The following is a 24,931-nucleotide window of genomic DNA, read 5'->3' as shown; positions in this document are numbered from 1 at the left end:
TAGTTAATCAAACTCATGATCTTGTAAATTACTAGTCTAGATTATTATGATAGATATAATTCTATAAATAGATATGTAAAATAGATAGGTCTTCAAAAACCTGAGAGACCTACAGAACATAGCATTTAAAGATGTTTTTGTTATTTTAAGGATTCTTTGACAACAGACAGGTCACCTCCTGGCAGCACCAAGACTACCTCAAAGAAGATATGAGCATTAGGAAACCTCCATATGGAGTTGCTTCTATGTGGCAAGCCAACCACCAGCACAAAGAAATGCCCTCATTTCTATCACAGAAAGAATTCTGCATAAAATGGGCAAGTGTGGAAGCTGCTGGTCTGCCCTTCCTGTTTACTGGGGTAATTATTTTTATTCCTTCTCAAATCTCTGATGGGGTTGAAGACCAAATAGCTATGGTTTTACAATTACGCTTAGTTGTTTAGGAGTCAAGAAGACGTTTTAAGGTCTAGATAGGTGTTTTTAGGTTGGTAGATACAGATATGATAGAAAATAATTTAGATACAAAACTTTAGCCTTTCCTAGATAGGATAGACAGTATTTTCTTCAAAGTTGCCAAATACATTTAGACTACACATTATGTATGTAAGTCTTATTGTTTTTATAATTATTTCATATTTTTTTTACTGTACATAGCTTAAAATAGCCTTTAAAATTAAACAAACAAACAAACAAAAAAAAGGGAATTATAACAGCATGGTCTGGTGCTTTGTATTTGATTGTTAATTATTTTGCTCCCTGAGGTCTGCTTACTGTCTCTTACAAGCTGTTGGTATAATGTTCTTTTGGAATGTATACAATTTACCCTTGTTCATTCAAATGCTGATTTCTCTACCCCGCTATCTGGTTTCAATCTGGACATTGCATTGTGGTGCTTATTCTAAGAACCACATGTCTCAAGTTTGTGTAAACATGCCACCATTTGTTCTCTGTATTGTCAATAAAACAACCATCCACAAGGCTGGGCAATGGAGAGAACAGGTTGGGATATCCTGGTCCAGAGGGAAGGAGAGAGAGTGGGAGGAGTAGGAGAGCAGCAGTGATCAGCAGGAGTGGACTTCAAACCATGAGGAGGAGACATGAACCGGAACTAAAATGACTAAAAGCAAGTACAATGGGTGAAATCTGAATGGTAGGAAACTATGCGGGCTTGGAGGTTTAGGATGGAATAACTATTGTCCAGCACTGTGCTCTAGGTTAATTAAATAAAATCCTAATCTCTGTGTGGTGATTTGGGTATACAGCTGGTTTAGGAATAATTGCTGATTAACTAAAAGATAAATCAATAGTAAATATTAATATTCAACAACACAAGCAAACTCTCATGTACCCCAAATGACGTTTTAATCTTTTGCCTTCAAATTATCCCTGATTGGTTGAATAAATACCTACATATCTAGGACGGGACAGATATTATCTCCTAATCTACCTTGTTACTTCTCAGCCTCACATTCCATGCCATTTGCTATAATCATTCCTATCTATGCTACGTCCAATATCCCCCAAAATACTTGCACATGCTTTCCATCTGGGCTGCCTCTCTCTATGCTGTTTCTCCTCTCAGCCCGCATGTTTCTTTATCTATCCCATGGCGACTCTGCTACCTTCTCCACCTGCCTCTCCGTTTCTCTCCTTTCCTGTGATCCTTCCCCTCCAAGCCTTTGACCACGCCCACCTCATGTCTGCCTTGCCCAGGTGTGTAGGCCTTTTACTTAGCCAATCAGGGATCATTTTGGAAGCAAGGTTACACAGCAACATTTGAGGTGTGTGATAGTTTGCTTGTAAGAGATAGCAAGCAGACCTTGGGGAGCAAAATTATTAATAATCAGATACAAACCAGATACTTGCGGTAAAACAGCAGTTCTCAACAGTGGGGAAAAGAATCCTTATTGCTCTCATTATTTTTTGTGCTAAAAATATGTAAACCAGTGTGTATGTGCAAGAACAGGTCTTGTCGGTCAATAGAAAACATTAAGTCTGCACTACTGTTTAGTATGGAAGGATAAAATGCTTAAAGATATGTATGAGCAATCTAATAAACACTTGAGTGTGTGTTGATATGTATTCTGCACTATGAAAAGCTGCAATGAATGTAGCCGGGAGAGCCCTGGAGAGGCTTTCATTATGATCCATTTGTATCCCACATCTGTAGCTCTATCTGTTCTGGGCTTGTGCATCAGATTAAGTTTCTTACAGAACAGAAGGTTCATGTTCTTCTGTAGGGCCTTCTTTTGACAGTCTCTGTCCTCTTGACAGCACCAAAGATCATGTAGCATGCAGAGCAGGTGGTCTTTGTGCCTCTGTAACTTACTTATTCTCAAAACCTCATGTATTTGCTAGAAGCTGATTTGTAAAACCACCACACTTACTTGCTTCATGTTTCTGTGCTGTGATCTTCAAATTTGCACATACCTGCACACAGAGGACAACTTGTGGGTTGACTTCTTCATTATGTGGGGTCTTAGGTTCCATCAGGTCTTTGAGCTTGGTGGCAAACACCTTTTACACCTGCTGAGTTGTCACACCATTCTTCTCTCTTTTTTTAAATTATGTGATTTGTTCATTTTGTTAGCTTTTGTTGTTCTTTGAGACAGACTCATCATGTAGTTATGGCTAGCCTGTAACTTGTCAAGGCTAGCCTTTAACTCACAAAATAACTAGAAGTTAAATCGACTTGTCTAACTTTTTCATTCCTGCTTTTGTCTTTGTTACTTCCTCCTTTCTGTCTCCTCATGGTTTGTTGGAAGCTGTTTGATTCAGGAATGAAATTTACTTATGTTTGTGCTTCCATTTTGATTGATACTGAAAATAATGCTATGAATTTTCCTGGTGCTACTTTATAGAGATTCTGAAATATAATGCTTTATTATCTTTATGGAATTTTTAGACTTTATTTTTCTGTTTCAAATTTTCCAAGCAGAAACTCCTTTTATTTTTCCAGTTTTGTTTTTATTTTCCCTTGGAATTGGTATGACAATGCAACTTGCATGTGAGAGACTACGAAGACTCTTGCTTTGTAGCCCAGGCTGGCCTCGTACCCATCATCCTCTTGCCTCAGACTCATGAGCATTGGCGTTACAGTGACAGCCTCCTACTCCACATAATTTAAAAATCTTTACAGAACTGTATTTTTCTTTGTGTTCTCAATAGCTCAATATTATGTTTGTGTGTGAAAGTTCCATATACTTTTCAAAGAAAGGTATTTCTCTAATTCAGGATGCTAGTGATATGTGTGTGCCTATATATAAATGAAAATGGTAGTACCCACAATTTAAATGGTGGTACCCACAACTGAAAACAAAAAGACTGATGCACTATGAACATTAATTAATCATCTACCCATCCTCCCACTGAGAATGTTTTGGGATCTGATGGTAACCAAGGTTGCCAAGCCTTTTGGGCTCTCTTGAACTCAGGACACAAACTATTTGAGTATAGAGAATCATCTCTGGGTGTGGTTAGAATATTATTTTGATTACATTTAGAAAGAACACTCAAGAGGTGGAGAAGACCTTGCTAGTTGGCCTTCTGGGGCAGTACACATCCAACGATTGTAGCTATGAACATCTGCTGAGTGCATTGTGGGAATGGATGCTTTAATTTCCCATGGAGCATGGCTGTATAGCCTTAACATGTGCTAATTCTAGAAAAAGTTCCCCATTTGGATGCCTAATAATGAGGGAGCAGAGAGACACCAAGACCATGACAGTATAATCCACAATCAACCCCTTTCATTTTTTTTCCTCTCTGACATATACATCTAGGAAATGGGATCTTGGATCTGTGACAACCAAGTGTGGGGACAAAGAATGGGAGCCTAACTGGACATTTCTTTTACTGCCTCACTCTGGCTTGTAGGTCTGGAAGATTGAGGTTATTAGTAATAATGATCACAGATATAAAGTGATAACTGAACTGACCTGGTATGGCTCATAGTACCAGAGAAAGTACATGAACAAAAGAAAGCACTGAGCTACTTACAGTGAATCTGGTCACATGATTTCCAGAGTGAGAACTGGAAGGATGAAGGACTTACATTACTCCACTTAGGCCAGCAATCCCTGCTGGCAGGGTAGTGAAAGACCCTGGGACACTTGGGGTGAAGGGATCAATTACCTCTTCCGCACTCAGTGTCTCAGGAATGATGAAGAGGATGGGCAGGAAGATGGCAAGACAGTTTCTATTTTATGTTGAATCCTGAGCCAAGTAACCATTTTACATACTTAAAAAAATAAATGGCCACATATGGTGCTATTATAATCCCAGCTTTCAGAAATTGGTGGGACAACCCACAATTCAAGGTCAATCTGTACACAAGAAGACCCCATATCAAAACCAACTGAACAAATAAAAAAGCCAGGCATGGGGGTGCATGTCTTTAATCCCAGCACTCAGGGAAGCAGAGGAGGGCAGATCTCTGTGAGTTTGAAGTCAGCCTGGTCTACAAAGTGGCTCCAGGACAGCCAAGGCTACACAGGGAAACCCTGTCCTGAACAAACAAACAAACAAATGAACACCCCTCCCCCATCAAACAAAACCATTTTTTTAGTTCTGTACATATATTTCTAATTAAAATTATCTGATGGTTTGACACACACACACACACACACACACACACACACACACACACCACATACTGACCATTCTCACTGTCGTCCCATGACCCTACCCTTTAACTTCCCTTATACCCTTTATATCATGTTTCTTTACTGTGTTTAACCAGGGCAATCACTGTGACTATGGGTTTAGAGATTTAATTTGGAGCCTAGTGGTCTCAGCAATGGGTACAAAAGTAATGATGATTTTTCTCTCTTCCAGAAAATATCAACAGCCAAGATAGTAACAAGGTGCTCCTGTGAGCACTTTTCTGTGATAGATAATTTAATTGGTCAGTTCTGTGCAGGCTCAGTACAGGTGACCACAGCTGTGAGTCTGTGATTGCAACCATTCTACTGAGTCTGTGGGATGGCTCTCTGTTTTTTTGCGTCAGGGTTTTCCTACACAGCCCAGGTTGGCCTTGAACTCAGGATTACCCTTCTGCTACAACTTCCTATGCACCACCATGCCTGGCTAGCAACAAAATTCAGAATTTAAAAGGAAGAGAAGTTTATACCTAACTTTGAACTCAAAGTTAGAAATTATTATTCTTAGCCATAAAGGTAGTACCCTTACAGTAAGGAATTAGTATATGAAACAATAAAAAAGCCTTTCTTTTCGAAGTTTTATACACAGTAAATACAACTTTATAGTATGAAAATATCTTAAGAATATACACATATAAGAATTGTGCACTGTTATGTTTATTTTCATTTAATATAACATGAAGTTAACAGACATATTTTAAGGTAACAAAATGTTATCATTGATAAGGATATTTTAAAGGGTATTTTAGTATAGCCAGAGATTTAACATCCAAAGTTTACTCATTTTTAAAATGTAAAACACACAATTACAATATTCAGATCTTACAATTTTAAAGTTTTAACCAAAACATTTGCAAGTAAATTCAAGAAGTATCCTATATTAAGACACAAAAAAATATACTAACAAAGTGCCAATGGATTAGACAATGTCATTTGATCTGTTTTCTTTGGGGGGAGGAGGGTAAAAGTACATGATAATATAGAACTAGTTATATTTTTAAATTGTGGTTTAGACCTACTAATTTTAAGTATACTTTGTAATAACAATGAGTGCATACTGTAGTAGATTAACCATGAAAAAGAATCAGCTTAAGAAAGCACAGCTATAATCTTTAATAGGCTCTTCAATCCTTGCTGAATAGGTTAGTATCCAGTGTTTTTAAAAGTACAATTTCAAACTAAGATGAACCAAATTCCACCAACATCAAAAAATGGTTTCCAAGAACTTCATATACATTAAAGAATCTCCCCTGTTACTGTAAAGTAGGTTCAGACCTGTTTAAAGATGTGAACAGCCATGATGGAAAACTTTGGCAATAAGTATATTTTTAGCAGGTAATGGCCTTGTGTGCACTGCCTAAGATGTACCGTCTTCATGAAGGAAATGTATTTGTCAGATGTTTACAGCTCTCTTCAGGTTCTTGACCTCACTTGGTAGTTACATTGGTGTTTGGGTGTTTAGTTAATAGAAGAATGAAATTACATAGCGACTTCAAACCCTGTTTCCATAGAACATCTGTGCTCAAGCTAAGTCCCAGTGTTCCCTCTACAATCAAATAATAATGTTGTTTGTCCAATTCAGAGAACACATTTCATAGATTTAAGTTAATAGATTCAATTCTAAGATTTGTCTACCATAGATTAAAAAAAAACTTTGTTGCCTATTACTCATTGGAATGTTAACAGAAGAAAGGCTTGAGAACTATGAAATATCATACTTAAATATTAGAAGATGTGATATTGTTCTTATCAGCATAATATACAGTTTATGGAAATATGCCTTAATAGATCCATATTTTCTCATAGCAAGTGTGAATTCAGTATGTAAACATTTTAAGACAACCAAAAGAGTTAGGAATTTTCTGTCTGTTCTTGAATGTGTCTGAGAACTGCTGTATTAATGTCTGGCTCCAAAACTCTCTTTGGGGTCCGTGCCAAAAGCATGCTGTCAGATACATCACCAAGGACAGGGTTCCAAGGTAAGACCTCTGGGATTTTACTCTAAAGTAAAAAAATACAGCAAGATTCTAGTATAGCTGCTACTAATGTTCCCATTTTTAAAAAATATGTACCATATAGCTTAAATATGTTATACTAAGAATTTTTATTTGTGTGTATTACAGTATTATGACTTGGGAAAAACTTGCCATACATTTGTATGAAGCTAGCTTTAAAATAATGACACTTCAGCTCCTAGCACAAACAGCCCTGAGAACAGTGCATTTGAATTCCAGCTCAACTACAAACAATCTAATTGAGAAGCCTTAAAAGTACAAAAACAAGTTCTGCAAAACTTAAAAATTAAAAAAAACAAAGCAAACCAAAACAAAAACAAAAAAACCAAACCAAACAAACAAACCAACATTTGAGGCACTACCAGACTACAGTACTTTTAAGTACTGTACTTTTAAGTACTGACTTTGAAGGACTTTGAGAAAAAAAACAAAGCTATGTGTATTTATATACACATTCATACTGTGTGGTAATGAAAAGCATGTGTCCCCAAATTTCCTAAACATCGTATTGCAGCATATTCTCCTAAAGATATCACACCAACTGCGAGAGTTCTGGTCACTAACCAAAAGAACTGGTACAGAAATCTGTACTAGGAAGGGGAACAGTCAGGAGCTTGGTTGGTTTACCACTTCAAGTGAATGACAGCCTCCCAGGGGCATCAAGAATGCAGAGGCCAAGTCAGCGCTGCAAGGGTCTGACCTAGGTCGGAGGGCACACAACTGGACCAATGTAGCAATATCTTCACAGTAGAAATTAAGCCTGTTATGCTAGAACAAAAAATTCAGCCTGTAATACTGTTTAAGTGGCAAAGAGGGCAAGAAACGTGTACAGACACAAATCCGTGGTTACATCCGGACCTGCTACTAAAAGTACAACAGATACAAGGAGTCGACTGTTAACAGTTCTGCAATGTCAAGAAGAAATGATTTCTGATTTATGTTAAAAATATGTTCCCTGCTTCCCTTTAATATCATTTATAAAGCTTTACTAAATGAAATATGTTGCTTTAAGAGAAACATCTACTGACTTATGTGAAAATAAAGAGTCCTGTATCTTTAAAATCTAATTACATGTTGGAGTATGTACACTTATATAGTATTTAAAATGAAATATTTAGGCATAAGTAGCTTTTGCCATTCAAGGTATGGAACAAAGGTGCATTGCTCTTGTCTACACGCTTACACTACAATGAAAAACAGATTCATATGAAGTTTGGTAAGTTAGGAAGAATAAGAGCATGCTACTCTTGAAGAAATATGATATCAAAATACAGTTGTGGCTACTAAATGGCCAGATAATGACCAGAAAACAGCAGAGAGAAATAACTTTCGGGAATTCCCATCGGTAACATGGCAATCAGTACCACCAAGATATGCACCCACACAGCAGAAATCTAAAGCAGCATGGAGCAGACAGACACCTGGGAAGAATTCAGCCTAATTCCTAATTGTGCTTCGCACAGGCAAAAGCTAAAAGGTCACACTAAAGTCAGCTGGCTACAACTTGAGTATTCTTGTGCTTCAGAAGTCTCTTCCTGGCACTTCTCTTACAGTGTCTTGCTTCTTTTCTGGATTGGTTTGTGGAGGACAAGACAAGATTTAAAACTGGGTATAAATTAAGCAATTAAAATCTTGGGACCTTGCATTTATAATCTATTTCAAGTTGCTGATTAGACTGGCTGCATTGTCATACATTTCTTCAAGATGGGAACAAAGGAACTTGAGGGTCCAGGCATGACAGAAGAGACCTGAGAGAATCAAGGTGTTACTGAGAGGGATTTTGTTCTAAGCTGCACTCCAGTCTGGTGACTTACGATTTTGTCAGTTCCTCACAAACCCACAACTATTTCTATGATTTTGGATACAATCTACATGCAATCCAAAAGTCTAAACATAAATGGAGGAGCATCACCCACAACACAGTAAAATAATCCAGCTCACAGAATCCCTTCCTAGTTATATTTCACATCAGTAACAGTAAGTCACAAGAGAATAAAAAAGTACATACACACTGAAAATAAAGTAATATTTCTTCCATGGTTTACTTCTATTCTATGTCAGAAAAGTGTACATACATTTAACAAATCAATTTAAAGCCAAGAATTCCAAAGCAACTTAAAAATTCCCAATAAAAGACTAATATAAAAAAATTACTTAAAAAATTGCTGGAAGGGCTAGATTACCAACATGACCACATGGGTGTTATGGCTGGGAGCAGTGCAGAGTCCCTGCAAAGGTCACTCCTCCTGTGTTGGAGCAGAGGCCAGGGACATAGCCCAAAGCAAAAATACAACCAGAGCTCCCTCTACTTTGCATGCTGATACAAAGGTCTTAAATACAACCTACAGTTTTAACTCCTGCTTTGCCACTGCCCTTGTGTCTTCTTTGCTACTTGTTTGACTTGTTCAGACTTATTCAGTTCCCTCTGTGAATCACAACAGGTACCAAAACCACATAGCTCTGCCACCGGTTAGGCAAAGAAAAACACGATGAAGGAAATACACCTGGTCACCAAGAAATACACTTTCTGATAACAGGAGTTTAGTTTCAGGACATGTGTTGGCCACAAAGAGCATGGAGCTTTGACGATTCCATTTTATAATCTATGAATTCTAGATTTTAAGTCTGAAAGCAGCACAGAGCAATTCAATTAAAATGCATGATACTTCCATTCCACTAGATGCTACATTGTTGATTTAAAACCCTGGTTAACCACTTAAGTTCAGGAGTGATTTGCTCAGACAAGTGACATCTACTAAAGCTGTTGTATCTGTTTCTTATGGTCACACAGTGAAAACCACAGGAAAGTTATAGGAAAGATACTTATAAAATTATACATCTTGATATGTTCTTTTAAGTTACTAACTGCCTGCAAAACTAAGCCAGCACGATTTTAAAAGAAAAACATAACAAAAATAAAACATGAGGTTGCTTATGAAGGCCATAGCTTTGGGACAACTAGATCCAGATCTAATGGACTTGCTTGTGCTGATGGTCCTATTTGCAGGGCTTTATGGCTACAGCATATTCTTCACTCATAGCACACATGACAGACACCTAGAAGGTGAAAGGGCAAGCAAAGAGTTACTTAGGAGGTAGCACACAGAAAAGATGCCTTGTGTTTACTTGTGGGTCTTTTTATGTTGAATTGGGAAAGGGTTAATCTACAGTAATTAGCCCATCTTCTGGATAGAATTTTTGGAGTAGAATTCCTAAGATGGCAATTCAGGACAACTTCCAAGTAAACTGGAAACACTCTATCAACATTTACTCCATGTTGTACTTTTGAGAGTTATAACAAAGAATCCATCTTCTCTCCTCCTTCCCTCCTTCCTCTTTCTTAAAATCATAGGTAGATCTCCAAAATAAGCATGGAGTTCCATGTCAATCCAGAAGAAAGAAAGAAAACAAACAAATGAAACCAAACACCCTCCAAACTTGAGGCTTTCTTTGGTCATATGTCTTTAAGGGTGCCAAGAAAAATTACCTTATGGAGATAATTTCAACATTTTAGCAGTATTTTAAGGTTATATTTCATAGGTTTTTAATTTCTTTTATATATAATTGTTGTGTGTATGTGTGTGAACAGATGAAAAATAATTTTACTGGAGGTGAAAATGCACAAATAACAGCAAGGGGCAGAGAGACAGACCAGTGGGTTTCAGGAAGCTGAAGTCTGCTCATACAGACTTTTATGCTAACTTGTTCAGGGCCAAAGTTTTATAAAATGCTTTTGAGACATAGTTGGTCTTACCTGCACGTCTTCACCTGCATTGTATTTTCCTTCTATTTCTTTGCCCAGTTCACCTTCTGGCAGCTTAAGGTCCTCACGGACTTCACCGGTTTCTGTCAGCAGGGAGAGGTACCCATCCTGAATGCATATGAGCTATTAAAGACAGCACACTGATTAGAGCACAGCCACTCTGTTGTGAGGTTTACATAGAGCATCCGCAACACCCACTAGTTTAAGAACCCACCAATACATTAACAGATTTGTTATGAAGAACAGCTGTAGTTGCATGTTGGGCTGACTGCCCTGGCATCATTGTACATGGTATGTTTCTCATTTCTTGGGCTCTGGTAGTCCCTGGGTTGCTGTGTGGTACCAGGTCTGTTCTTTCAGGCATCTGTTAGTCCTATGAGGCTATCCACATTTGCTTTTTATTAAGCCAACATTAGTGCCATTGCTTACAACCAGGAACTTTGATGAATATACCTCAGTCTGGCTGCTTCAAATGGACTCCACTTGTGTTTATCAACTATTCTGTAAAGAATGTATGCGAAATACTCTCTAGCATTAGTTACTTCTGATTATTAAATCAATTCTAAAACCAAAATAAATAAATGAATAAAATGCAAACATGACTCATGCCTTTAGTCCTAGCACTTGGGAGGCAGAGGCTAGCCTGGTCTTCATTGCAAGTTCCTGGCTAGCCAGAACTAAATAGTTTGAGACCCTGTTTCAAAAAAAAAAAGGAAAATAATAAACCTAGAACACAGATGTAATTTACTCTCTAAACTAGCTTTATCACTCTCTGCGTTGTCAAGGCATTTATATTCACAGACACAATACAGAGGAATTCTTTTTCTTAAAATTTTTAATTTAATTTTCTTTTTTATATTAATTACGGTTTATTCACTCTGTATCCCAGCTGTAGCTCCCTCCTTCATTCCCCCCCCCCAATCCCACCCTCCTTCCCTCATCACCTCCTGAGGTAGCCATTGGACCTGAGATGATTACATGCATGCAAATCATGCTGGCTCGCTATTCCTGTTGGTTTCAGCAAACACCTTCTGTTTTGCTTGGTTAAACCTCCTGTTTTGCCTATTAAGCCTCCTCTTTTGCTTGGTTAAGTTTCCTGTTTTGCTTGGATATGTTTACTTGGAAACCTATAGAAGTGGTTTACTCTGTAATAAAGATGGCGCCTTGATCAGAGCACTGTCTCTTTTAATTCCCAGACCCTTGTGCAGGCGGTTACTATTGGTGGTCATGGGCGATTACATCCTCCCATGCCCCTCCTCAAGTCCACTGATAGGGGAGGTCCTCCTCCCCTTCCATCTGACCCTAGCTTATCAGGTCTCATCACAACTGGCTGCATTGTCTTCCTCTGTGGCCTGGTAAGGACACTCTCCCTTAGGGGGAGGTGATCAAAGAGCCAGCCACTGAGTTCATGTCAGAGGCAGTCCCTATTCCCAAACTATGGAACCCACTTGGACACTGAGCTGCCATGGGCTACATCTGTGCAGGGGTTCTAGGTTATCTCTATATAGGGTCCTTGGCTGGAGTATCAGTTTCAGAAAAGACCCCTGTGCCCAGATTTTTTGGTTCTGTTGCTCTCCTTATGGAGCTCCTGTCCCCTCCAGGTCTTTCATCTCCCCCTTATTTCATAAGATTCCCTGCACTCTGCCCAAAGTTTGGTTATGAGCCTCAGCATATACTTTGATACACACTGCTGAGTAGGATCTCTCAGAGGCCACAGAGGCATTCTTAAGGAAAATAGGGTATTTCAGTAAGTTTTTATTTATTTATCTATCTTTTTGGTTTTTCAAAACAGGGTTTCTCTGTGTAGCCTTGGCTGTCCTGTACTCGCTTTATAGACCAGGTTGGCCTTCAACTCACAGAGATCCTCCTGCCTCTGCCTCCCTGAGTGCTCAGATTTCAGGCCACTGTGCTTAGCTTTAGTAAGTTTTTAAATTAATATGCTTTAGAAACTTTCCAAATCAGAAAATGGAGAGCTATTTTCCTCTTCCCACCACAGTATATGAATAGCTATAAGTGCTAGTGGATCTAAAAGTTATTTTTAGTTTTTCATTATTAAAATAATGCATGTTATAATTTGGTTACAAGCAAAGTTAAGTGGAAATTTTTGGTCTTTAGGACACTGCTAATAGATTTTTTCAAAACATTCTCACATATAAACAGCACATATACATTATAATATAATATGGTATGATATGATATAATATATAATATACTTTTATCTTATTTACCATGTTACCATCTCCTGACTCCTCCAATGAAGCTGATCTCAGTTAGTCCCTCTTCTATTTTCTTGCCTTCTTTATTTCCTGTTGACCTGATAAATTCATTAGAGTTGCTTACGGAAGTATGGGTGAGAGGTTATTTACAGGAACCTGGACACCTTCTCAGTGGCTACACAACAGAAGAAAATGTCTCTCCTTCAACTCATGCCCACTGACTGTCTATATACCCTCAGGGAGGAGTGATAGTGATATAGACTTTTAACATTACCTCATCTTACGATATTAATGAAACAAATCTGTACATGATCTAACCTGTTTAAAAAAAGCATACTTTTTGATATGCTTTTAAAAATTAATTTTTTCTAATTGTGTGTAGCTGTGTGTGCACCTGTGTCTGTATCCGTGCAGGTCACAGAGCTCAGAGGCGCCAGGATCCCCTGGAGATGGGATTTACAGACAGCTGTAAGCCTCCCAATGTGGGTGGTGAGGATTGAACTCATGTCCCGCAGAACAGCAGTACCTGCTCTTCACCGCTGAGCTGTGTTTCCAGCCCCTTGATACATACAACTCCTTTATTACAGGAATGAGGAAAGCAGCAAGTCCCCACCATCACTGTGCCTACAATTCCAAGAGACTTTGCAGAAGCCATTCATTCAGACTATCACACAGAAAAGGAGTGAGACACACGGGCCCTGACATCGCTAACCAGAGCGCATAAGCCAGCATAACACACAGGGGAAGTTTCAACGTGCTCCATCCAACAGCCCCACTCAGCAGGTCTGCTGGCCAGCTGCACAGGCCCCACTCCACAGGAATCAAGCCTTTGCACATGTCGAAAACCTAAGACTCCACACAGTGAATACCAAGTACTGAAATGTTTGAGAGGTAGCTGGGAAAATAGTGAACACGGAGCCCCAGGTGCACGTCCAGGTTTAAATACCTGAGGATGGACGCTTAAATGAGGCAGAGTTTGCTGCCCTTGTTAGCAGCTCCCAAGGTGGAATGTGATACTCAGGATGAACGCTTCCTAGTGCCACCATGACTGGAACACAGATCCTAACACTGGGGTCCGGATAATTATTTAAAGTGCTATTTTTTTTCTAAGGGTCAGAATTCATTCATTGAACTGAGGTAAAATATTTTAAAAGTAAAAAGTGTAATATGAGCATCTCAGGAAGCCAAATATATATGAACATTACAAAAATTATTTAGAAAGTATAACTCTTTTACTTAGATTCATCCCTGTTCACATTTAACCATTTGTGTATATCCCTTTATATGTGTGTATATACACACATAAAACACATTGCTATACATTCTTGGTTTTGCTGAATCATTTGAGACTCAGCTTCACAGATCACGATTTTTCAGATATACATTCTTCAGTGTTTACCCCTAGAACAAGGACACCCTTTTATGTAACTTTTTCAAACTAATCTATTATCTGCTTTCCAATGTGCCAGCTGTTGACACTGCTTCCGGATGACACCCTGCAGCTCACACATCCTGCAGCTCACACACCCTGCGGCTTACTGCTGCCGGGAGGGCTTTGTTTCTTTTAGTGCGGAGCAGTCCTATTAACGGTCTCTCAAGGCGTTGGTACTTTACGGAATGTCAGTCAGGTCTACCATGTAATTCATGTAATGTGGTTTTGGAAGAAATAGTATCTAATGATGTGTTCTTGGAGCACCAATCACATCAGGAGGCAAATGTATCCCATCAATGGTGGCACTAACGTCAACCACCTGGATACTATATTTGTAAGATCTTTATAGTCTAAATATAACTCTCTTCAAGAAGAAGGAAGGAAGAAACCAGTGGGGTTACTATTAAATCTCATGTATATTTTGTGTAAAATGCCATCTTTTCTCAAAGCCTTTGGGATTAGAACAGTTATAATACATGCAATGGGTGTGCCAGACTCTTGACCAGAATGGTACTAGAATGTCTTTTATTCATTAAAATAATTGAGAGCTACAGGTGCTTTCACATGCAGAGTGGGAATCTGGAACAAGCCGTTTACTAGAGGATGAGGAACTATTAAGACCAGGAAGCAGGCACATTCCAAAGGGACTCAGGAATTAGTGTGACTAAGCTCCCTTTGGCCAGTAAAAATAAATAAATAAATAAATAAATAAACAAACAAACAAAATAAAACAAAACAAAAACAACAACAACAACCTGAAAATCAATATGGATGACACAAGAAAATGTACTGAAACTCAAGTGTGTTGTTGCCTGAGTTCATATTAAAATATCAGTTTGTTGGTCAGCTTCAGTGGGTACTAGGAACAGATCATCGCAAATCTGATACTGGAGAGGGTGAGATGGCTCGGTGAGTAAAGGCACTTGCTGTCAAGCCTGACAATTTGAGTTCAGTGTCTAGGATTTGCATGGTTGAAGGAGAACCAACTCCCTCAAGTTCTCCTGACTTCAACAGTTACATTATGGTCTATGTATGTGGCCCTCTGTGCACACACGTATATACATGCACACACATAACACAGAAAAATATTTTTTAAAACATTAAAATCCCTGATAACGAAAGGCAGAGGGAAGTATTTATCCTGGTTTCCTTGTGTATGTATAGACATGTGCATGAAAATGTACTCAGGAGACACAGGCCATAGTCCTCAAGGTAAAAACAAAGCAACTGATGAAGAGTTCCCATTGAAGCAGTCTGGCTTTCAAAGAAATAGAGGAATATCTGATTATTACTTTGTTTCCTTTAAATTAATCAAGTGAGGCAATGATGATATATGTCTAATAATATTACAGAAAGAAATACAATTCTGTGGGCAGTGGTGAATGCCCTTGACTTCTTTATCCCAGCACTTGGGAGGCAGAAGCAGGTGGATCTGAGTTTGAGCACAGCCTGGTCTACAAAGTGAGTTCCAGGATAGCCAGGGCTACACAGAGAAACTTTGTTTTTAAAACAAAACAACAACCAAAACAAAACCAAGAAAAGTAAGATCCATGTACCTAATTCCTTACAGTTGTACAGAACTTCAACCATGGGTGATCATACTCAACAACAGCAAAGAAGAAAATACAAAGTCTGACTCGGACTGAACTCTTTATCTTAGAAATACAGAGAAGAACATGAAAATGGCAAAGAAATGCAGTTAGTAAAATCTAGACACCTGAGACCCAGTCTCACCACCAAAAGACGGCAGAGAGGTAACGAGAGGGAGAGAGCATTCAGTGCATGTGACACAGGAGAAAATGCAGGGTAACACAGAGTCAAGAGCCCTACAGACAAACTTCATTGCATAGATCTTATTTAGGCCCTGCATTAACTTACAAACTATAAACAAAACCAGTAACTATCACTCTCACAAAAAGCAACACAAAGCAATTAGAAGAATGCAGGAATGGTGGGACACTCTCCAGGAACTCACAACTGTTTTAGATATGGCAGTGTATCTGGCTTTGTTTACAGTTCTTAGTCTTTAGAGATATATAATAAAACACAGATAAAATGATGAAGTATCTGAAATTAGCTTCAAAATAATCAAGAGGAAGAGAACATATGAAGAAACACCAAAAGCATAATATAGGCCACTCTTAATCTTGGCACCTGGGAGGTAGCAAGAGGTTTGTGAGTTCAAGGCTAACCTTAGTTACCTGTTGAAATCCTGTCTCAAAAACAGATATAACAAAAAGAGTTGGGTTAAGGCCCAGGCAATATTACAGAAGAGGAAGAAAAGCCTGTAGGAGCCAGGAATTTGGGATAATTGCTGTAGAATAGGATCATCTAGACAGAAAGAGCCTTGCTCTTGAACTCACAACAGCTCTGGCTGCCTGCGTAAGACCTGCACAAGATCAAGCCATTAACTCGGCACAAAGAAGGAGCAAACTCATAAAGGCCTCACCTCTAACCACGAAGCCAGCTGGTGGCTACTGGGAAAAAGAAAGTCATTTTTCTTCAGCAGAGTGGACCCTGGTTGGTTTCCTATGCTCCGGTGGATGATGCCTTTATGCTATGTGCATATGGCGGCACTTACAGAATCCGGGTGATATGTATGTGGGATTTTGACACTTAAAAAATTCTCACAACAAAAAGCAAAGCATGGCCAATGAGAAGGCTCAGCAGGTAAAAGTGCTTCCTGCAGAAGCCTGGTGACTTGAATTTGATTCCTGGAGCCCGCACGGTGGAGGGAAAAGCTGACTCCTACCATGGCATGTGTTTGCATGTGCGCGCGCGCGCGCGCGCGCGCGCACACACACACACACACACACACACACACACACACACACACACAGAAATAGCAAATTGAAACAGTAAAATGGGAAAAAGACACAGGATTCTAGAAAGAGAGGACACGGAACCTACTAAATGCCGGGAGCACAGCGGGCTGAGAAAGGAAGAGATAACGGGAAGGGTGCAGGGGCCTGAGTATCTACATGCCTGCTATTGACGTCCCCACAGTAAGAAGGGACACATAGAGGGAGATTATGGGAAGGTTTTTTCTTTTCTTTTTGCCTGTGTTTGTATTATTAATACACAACAGGTGGCAGGGGAAGATCGCCACTATGAGTGCTTCCTTAGCCCTGGTTTCTGAATTTGGCTTCACATTTGTATTTCAAAACAAGCAGCCATCTCTATGCAAGGTAAGACTTCTTTCTTTCAACTTCTGCCTTCCCTGCTGGTACTCTTGAGCTACTTCTCGAAAGTTGCTGGTCCCTGGTAGAGTAAGTTCTTGAAAATTATTATTATATCAACTAAATAAATAATATGAGCATCAACTGGGGTGTTAGCGTACTCAGCAATTCATAATGTTGGGCATGCACAGTGACATTATCAGCAAGTAGAAGATATACAAGATATACAAGATAAACAAGATATACAAGATAAACAAGATAAAATGAGCGTGTCTCAAAAGCACCAGTACTGGCTCAGACTCAGGAAGCACTTTCTTCCACACTGCCCACTTCTCTCTCCCCTGTGAATTTATATGAGTGGCTTGTTGAAGAATGCTCCCTGACTAGGTGACTGTAGAAACAACAATTTTAGAATGGTTTTTAGTGACCATAAATAATGTGAGGGACCATGCAAAAAGGGCTGTGACAAACGGTAGGGGGTGGGGAAACTTCTGTGCTGATTTCCACTGAATATGGGCAAAGAGTCAAGAGTCAGGCTGGAAAGTCAAGGATGCTGGAAAACCAAGCTAGGGAAATTGTTAACGAGGGTTAGGGTAGTGCTATGTGTACAGACCTCTCTAAATGTTAGCAGATGTCCACCGGCGGGTGCCAGCTATAAGGCACCCTTAGATAAAAAGATAGTTCTCCTAGTGAATGACATTCCATTTCTTGATATTGCTGCCTCAGTACTTGCTCAAAAGGCACAATGACAACAAGCTTTCTCTCTCTAAGGCTGACAGAACCACTACTGAGAGCTTCACAGAAAGGCATGATACAGGGTCCCTGACTTGGCAGGTTTTCCCACTGGGAACAGCTAGTACCTACCAACACTACAGAAACAGTGAGCTGTGTTTCTTGCAGTAAACTCAGTCTACACACAGACTTGGTTTTCCTGCCTGTGGTGCTCCTGCTAAAAGTCCACCTGGGTTTAGAGTATGCCTTGTCTTTATTACAGCACCTCATATGGTCTCATTTCTGCATAAAAATACTCACAGGCAGAGTAATGAGACAATGAGATGCTGCCCTGAGAATTCAACAGCTCATGAACGCACCTCTATAAGCAGCTTTCATACTGGACTGACCTTGGAGACTCATTTATGGTACTTGCTGGGTAATGGTTTTGTGAGCTTAGGGTACTGGTACAAGTTACAGTATATTACATGCTGCTATTTTTCCTGTAAGAAAACACTAACTTAGAATCCTAAAGTGGCTCTTTTCACTGCCATCCTTAATGCTCCTGTAGCATATTTACTGCTTCTTCCTAAAATACTGGGCTTCTCTGGTTTAGAGGTTTTCCATTCCCAGAGAAAAAATGGTTCCATGAAGAATTTGAGGTATTTACAGAACAGATAAAAATGATGAAAGACTTTAAAGCACAGGGAAATGATAGCATCACTATTTTATTATACACTACTATTTTAATTTGTAACAGAGACACTGTGAGTTGGCTCAGGGGTAAAGGTACTTGCCTATAAGAGAAATGTCCTGAATCATATCCCTAGGAGTGAGTGTGTGTAGGAGTGCATGCAGGCACACATATAGTCTGCAAAATAAATGTAATTTGGATTTAAAAGTCATAGTTCTGGCAATCCACTGACCATCTAAAGGTCTATAATACGTAGTTTATCTTTCCTGTACTAAGTGGCTTTCCCTATGAGGAATGGTCTTTAAATGACAGATACAAGTGCAGCAAATCCAGATAACATTTAATTTGTAGTATACAGCAGAACAGAAATTTCCAAACTATATGATTCTAAAGAATAGCCTAAATAAGACATTTCCACATTTAACAAGTTGGGAATTCCCCCAAAGGGTCTGAAAGCATTTTCTTCTTTCACACCATCACAGAAGCCCAGGCAATTATAACTTCTTTTGAGAAAACTAATGAAAATCAGCAATCCTAATCTGAGCCAGTCTTGGAGTGGGTGTCTGGAGACACACTTCCCTGCATCCTGAACTTATTTTAAGAGTACACAAATTATATCTGTGAATATTAACGGATTTTTTTCTCCAACTCTGTTTGGAAAAGTTATTACAGTGAATAGATGTTCACAACCCATTGTGGCTTGCTGCCAAGCTGGCACTCAGAACCCTGAACTCAGCAGAAGCAAAGGAACTGCACGCAGCCAGGTAGTAACGGAAGCTGGGGTTTAACCAAGGCACATGGGGAGAAGGGGGAGGCCACCAAGCCCAGTAAACACGCTAGAAAATAAGTTCCTAAGTGACCAGAAATAAATATATGATGCCAGTTTTCTAACCTGAAAGCCACAGACCCTGAGTACTTCAGGTCAGGCACGGTCCTAAGTGCTCAGTGAGCCTCCAAACAGCTCTGTTTTATGCAGTAAAAAAGACAAGAGGTCAAGTAACTTGTCAACAAAGGTCACACTGTAGTGTCAAAGTAGAGACCTGGAACCAATGGGCTGACTGATGCCAGTCTTGGCTATCACTGCCCTGTGGATTACTAAGGTAGGGATGGGAGGAAGTAAGCGAGGCACCTGTCTTGTGTGCATGCTTAAGAAGGCTCCCAAACACCTCAAGCACAGGACACTTCAAAGAAAATTTAAAAATGAGAATGCAAAAATCGCACGGCAAAAAGACACTCTGAAATGGAGACAGGGTCACAATTACTGATTCTGCCTTCGCCCCAGGCCGCTATCTGGCTTGGCACTACTCTTAGATCTGCCCATGCTTACCATGCAGAAGCACGTGAGGTGCAGAGTATGCCTGGACCTTACTGAACACCCAAGCAAAACCCAAACCAAATTAGTCCTTTCATGTAAAACTGTAAGCTTTAATCAATGATTTGTTAATTCAGTTATAGTAACCGTGAATGCTGGTGTCAGCTTGCCGAGGCGATCAACAGGTGGAAGCATGGAATAAAAACTACTGAGTATAATGAATCCTGAGTATTCAAAGCATTCACAGGCCAGGATGAGAAAAGAAAGCCATTTTGGCCAAAGTAAATTCTATTCCTAGCCTTAATCTGACATGTCGATCTTATTCACGGCCACACTGAGTAAAGATGTATTCATTTAGCTGGGGTTTATGGAATGTCCACCATGCACCACATCTAAAGTCACTGATCTCGGAAGAGTGGAATGGCCAAGTAGAATTTTGATACAGAAAATGTGAAGCAGAACAAAAGTACTTGTTTGTGTACACAGCTACTTATGGGCACGCATTTTCTCGTCCATCCTGCACGCCACCTTGGTTTGTAGACAGAAAGGCAGGGGTCCAGAGGAGTCATACTTCGTAAAACACCATCTAGCTAGAAAGTGCTGGAGCCAGATCTACTTGACCCCAAATATCCCTTGCTTTGGTGTCTGATAGAACTATCAAAATCTTTTAAATTTGTACAGACTCAATCTAGAAAACACTCATAAGTGAAAACATAAAACTCTTCACCAAATAAAACTAGAAATATATGTTTACACGTGGATAGGATCAAAGGAAGTCTGAGTAAATGCAGTTGATACCAACCTTAAACCCTACATAAATGGTATAGAAAGAGACCGGTTTAAGGCTAAGGGTCAAGCTTATACTTCAAGAAGATAAAAGGTTTGTTTCACTCTGTATTTGACAGAAATGGAAGACTTTCAAGTGCTTTAGTTATGGTCAGAACGTTCATATCCAGAAGGCCAGCTAACATCAACACTCCCAGCAACAAAGTGCTATCATTAAACATGATCTATCTCCAGGTGTAACTGGGAATAAAGCTTGAAGGTTTCATATATATATATGAATATATATAAATATAATATAAATATATATACACATATATACATATATATGTAAATATGTGTGTGTGTACATATATACATACAGATGTATGTGTAATTTAGTAAAAGGTCACAGTTAGTGGATATAGGTAAATCAATTATATAGCTTTTCATTTTTTCCTTTGTACTCAGTGACCATTTACTTTGTTTATGGCTTTCAAGTTACTTCCCTACTTCAGAATATCAGATTTAACTTAAACTTATTAATGCAAAAAACTTGGTTAGCCAGAATATGAATTCCAGTCTTGAAAGTCTTAGGTCTGTTCAGTGAAAAGAAATAACACACCAGGGAAGGAGTTGTCTAACTTGAAATGTTTTACGAGAGAGAACAGTAATTTTACTAAAGATTAGATTTATTCACAGTAAGCACATCTTGTACCACTTGGTCTAAATTTTGCATTTCGATTTTTACTTTGTATTTATTTATCTAGCGGATGCATGTATGTGGGCACATGTTTCTCAGCTCACTGTGGAGGTCAGAGGAGTCGGATCTCTACTTCTGGCACGACAGCAAGTGCCTTTACTAACTGAGCCACCCCACTGGTCCAATACAGCATTTGGAAAATGCAGGAACAGAGGCTGCTGAGGGAGCACAATGGAAGAGTGCTTGCCTAGAGTGTGCACAAGCTGGCACTTGCTCCCCAGCACGGTATAACCAGGCCTGAAGACACACACCTGTCATCCCAGCACTAGACAGGCAGAGGCAGGAGGATCAGAAACTGAAGGTCATCCTTGCATGAATGGTGAGTTCAAGGCCAGCCTAAGATATATGATCCCCTATTTTAAAATAAAAAAGGGCACAGATAGTAACAACAATAAAAAAATCATTTCTCTAATCTGGAAGATGAGTGGAGTCTAGTAGTTGGTGAGGAAAAACCACTCTCAAGTCTTGTCAAAATACTACTGAAGAGGGCATTTACAGACTTCCGAAACACTGGTAAGGAGATCAGTACTTACTTGATAATCATTTCTCTTAATATTTGGAACATCCATGTTGTGAGTAGAAGGGCAAATATCTTCATATTTTTTGCCAGTGAAAATATCAATTCCAACAAGGTGTACCTAACCAGAGGAGAACAACAGGAAACACATTTAATCTCTGTCACATATGTCACTCATTACACAGGAGCACAATACCTGATGGTAATGAATTCTTTCAGCTCTTTCCAAGGTCATTTTGGTTTCTTTAAAAAAAGTTGTGGTAGCATAGGACTGAGATGCAGTAAAACACCTGAAACTTGAACAATTTCATGCAATCAGAACTCAATGCACTACAGATCTTAGACTTCAATGACAGGAATCCATAAAAAATGAAGACCAGGTCTACTTAGAACTACAAGAACAGGTTTGTTCCAACTATAAACAAGATGTTTTAGACCACCAGGATCCAAGAAAGTTTTAGCTTCCAGTTAATACAACATTCTTATGGCCCAACTAAAGGAGTGCGTTCAGAATAATAGCTGCTCACCCCGAGACTGATGGAAGAAAAAAAAAAAGTTATTTTACATATAGAAACCTCACTATGCAGAATGGAACACAAATGATCTTACTGTTGAAGCCAGAGGAGGACTTGGACGGGCTTACCTTGGCATGACCATGCTTTCCAGTCTTGGAAGTTGACATCTCCACGATTTTGCAGGGTCGTCCTTTGAGCACCACGAAGCCGTTTTTGCGCAGGGCTGAGCACTGCATAGGGTAAGTGCTGGAAGCCCCCGCATCTCCGGTAGTGAAATCAATTTCGTCTGCCATGGTGGGTTGGGGAGATGTGTGGTTTTTCTGAGGGAACTATGTAAAAAGTTTGTTTGCTTTTTAATAACGGGCACGCCAGCAGGGGATATCTCATTTGGGTGGGTGGGTGGGGGGGCAGGTAGCAAGCCGAGCATCACCGGCCCGTTATTTTTGCATTTATAGGACACCCACTCCGAGTGGTGTGTACTTTGCCTTTCAGGCCTCTAAAAACTTTTCCAGCCCTTGGTGGTAGGTGGGGAGGGAAGCCGCAGAGGAGCTTGCCCGGGAGTGAAGGCGACACCAGAGCTGAGCCAGCAGGTCCGATCCCAACCATCCCAACCACGACCTTCCTGCGCCGGGCTGCAGGGCCCGGCACCTCCACCCCATCCCGGCTCCCAGGGCGTCAGCCAGGCCGCAGGTCCAGGGATGGCTGGGACAGGCGCACCGGGTCGGTGCACCTGGCCCTCCGCGCGCCTAGCACCCGCAGCGGCGCCGCCCTGGCATCCCGGTTCGGCCCAGCGGCGACGGGCCTGAGCCCCGTCAGTCCCGCGCTCGCCCGCCCTCTAGTTGCGGAGCATCTCGGCTCCTCCCCTCGCCGGGACCCCAGCATCGCCGGCTGCAGACCCCGCCCCGCCCCGCCGGCCCGTCCCCAGGTCTTCACCTTCCGGCCCGCAACGCACGCCTGTGCTGCGTCCGCCGGTCCCTGCGGCTGCGGCGGCGCTGGTGGCCCCGGCTGGTCCAGGAGACGGGGCGGGGCCGCCACGCTTCCCACACCCGGCTCCCCGCCCCGGCCCGCCCCTCCACAACCCGCCCCGCCGTGGCCACACTTCCGGGATAGGCCCTGGCCCGCCACAGGCCCCGCCTCCAGATCGCCCATTGGCTCGAGGCTTCCCGAGTCCCCGCCCAGTCACGTGAAGCGCGCCCTGGCAACCCCACGTGCTGCGGATTAGTGCACTTCCGGCGTGCGGAGCTGGTTGCAGTCGACAGCTTGAAGCTTCGCTGTGCTACCGGGCGGGATGCATCCTCATCTTCAGTTCGGGCCTCAGCTGACCTCTGGGATGGCCGTTAGGACCAGGTCGCTCGAACCTGGTCCCTAGCACGCAGGTGCATGGATGCTGTCACTCAGTGGTCTTTAGAGCTCGCGAATCCCGCGGTTTTTCCTAGCGTCCGGAGCGGCGATGGAGTGGAACTTTAATTCGAGCCTCCGGTACAGCTTGCAGCCCTCCTTGGGACCTATGCTCGAAGAGGAGTGTTAGGTGCGGTGTGTTATTTCATGACTCTGCATTGTGGGTGCTCAGAGGACTCCGGACACCCTGTGGTGGGGTGCTGGTGCAGCCTGGCCAGAGTCAGCAGTGCTCCAGGGGTGGGAAATCCTTCAGGATGTGAGCTAATTCACGTGTCCAGAGACTCAACTCTGCCCTTCAATCTTCCTGGCGCTTGTGTGCCCTGGAGTTTGGGGTTTTGCTGTTGCTTGTGTTCTTAAGACAAAAAATCTTACCAGGTGTCCTTTCCTTTCACGGTTTCATCGTAACTGCATTTCTCTCACCTTGGAGAGAATCTAGGTGATTAACTTACACTCCACAACCCGGTTCCTGTCGTTCAGGGATTTCGGTATTGCTGTCTTGTAGGTAAATCCAGTCTCATATTCACACATGCATATATACGTATATGCAGAACATATTTCCCTTGTGCTGTTTAGAAGCAATAAACACACGGCTTTCGTAGTAAACTCCACCTCTTGTTAATATGCGAAAGAGCCAAATTAGAACCACGGGCTATCGCGTTCTCTCTGCTTTTCCTTCTGCTGCCCAACTTTCCCCGTTATTACTACTACTTATTGCTGCCGCTAATGTTTAAATAATTACAGTGCACTGTTTCATGTCCATTGTTTAATCTTGACTACTAACGTTTTTGTTTTAACTAAGGTTAAAGTTAGAATTTATATAAAATAAACTTTATAGTTCTATGAGTTTTGAAAAAGAAAATCAGTTATATAATCAATGTACAGAATATTTTCCTCATTCCATAATTTCCTGTGCCTTTTTATTTTTATCATCAGCCCTGTTTTCCATCCCCTCGCCCCCACCTCACAGCCAGCCATACCTAGGCAACCATCAGC

The 24,931-nt window shown here is 40.8% G+C and overlaps 1 protein-coding gene across 1 annotated transcript; it reads right to left on the bottom strand.

The window, feature by feature from the left end:
• Positions 1-5,300: 5,300 nt before the first annotated feature.
• Eif5a2 (eukaryotic translation initiation factor 5A2) lies at positions 5,301-23,627 on the bottom strand. Its single transcript, XM_021631956.2, has 5 exons — positions 23,474-23,627; positions 22,669-22,869; positions 22,042-22,146; positions 10,431-10,562; positions 5,301-9,733 (listed from the first exon to the last, which is right to left on the bottom strand). The coding sequence occupies exons 2-5, from the start codon at positions 22,831-22,833 to the stop codon at positions 9,674-9,676; spliced, it is 462 nt and encodes a 153-aa protein (XP_021487631.1). The 5' UTR covers positions 22,834-22,869; positions 23,474-23,627; the 3' UTR covers positions 5,301-9,673.
• Between the last annotated feature and the right edge of the window lie 1,304 nt (positions 23,628-24,931).

The sequence above is a fragment of the Meriones unguiculatus genome, chromosome 2 (genome assembly GCF_030254825.1).
Source record: "Meriones unguiculatus strain TT.TT164.6M chromosome 2, Bangor_MerUng_6.1, whole genome shotgun sequence".
NCBI classification, from domain to species: Eukaryota; Metazoa; Chordata; class Mammalia; order Rodentia; family Muridae; genus Meriones; species Meriones unguiculatus.
This window is presented reverse-complemented; position numbering and strand designations above follow the sequence as displayed.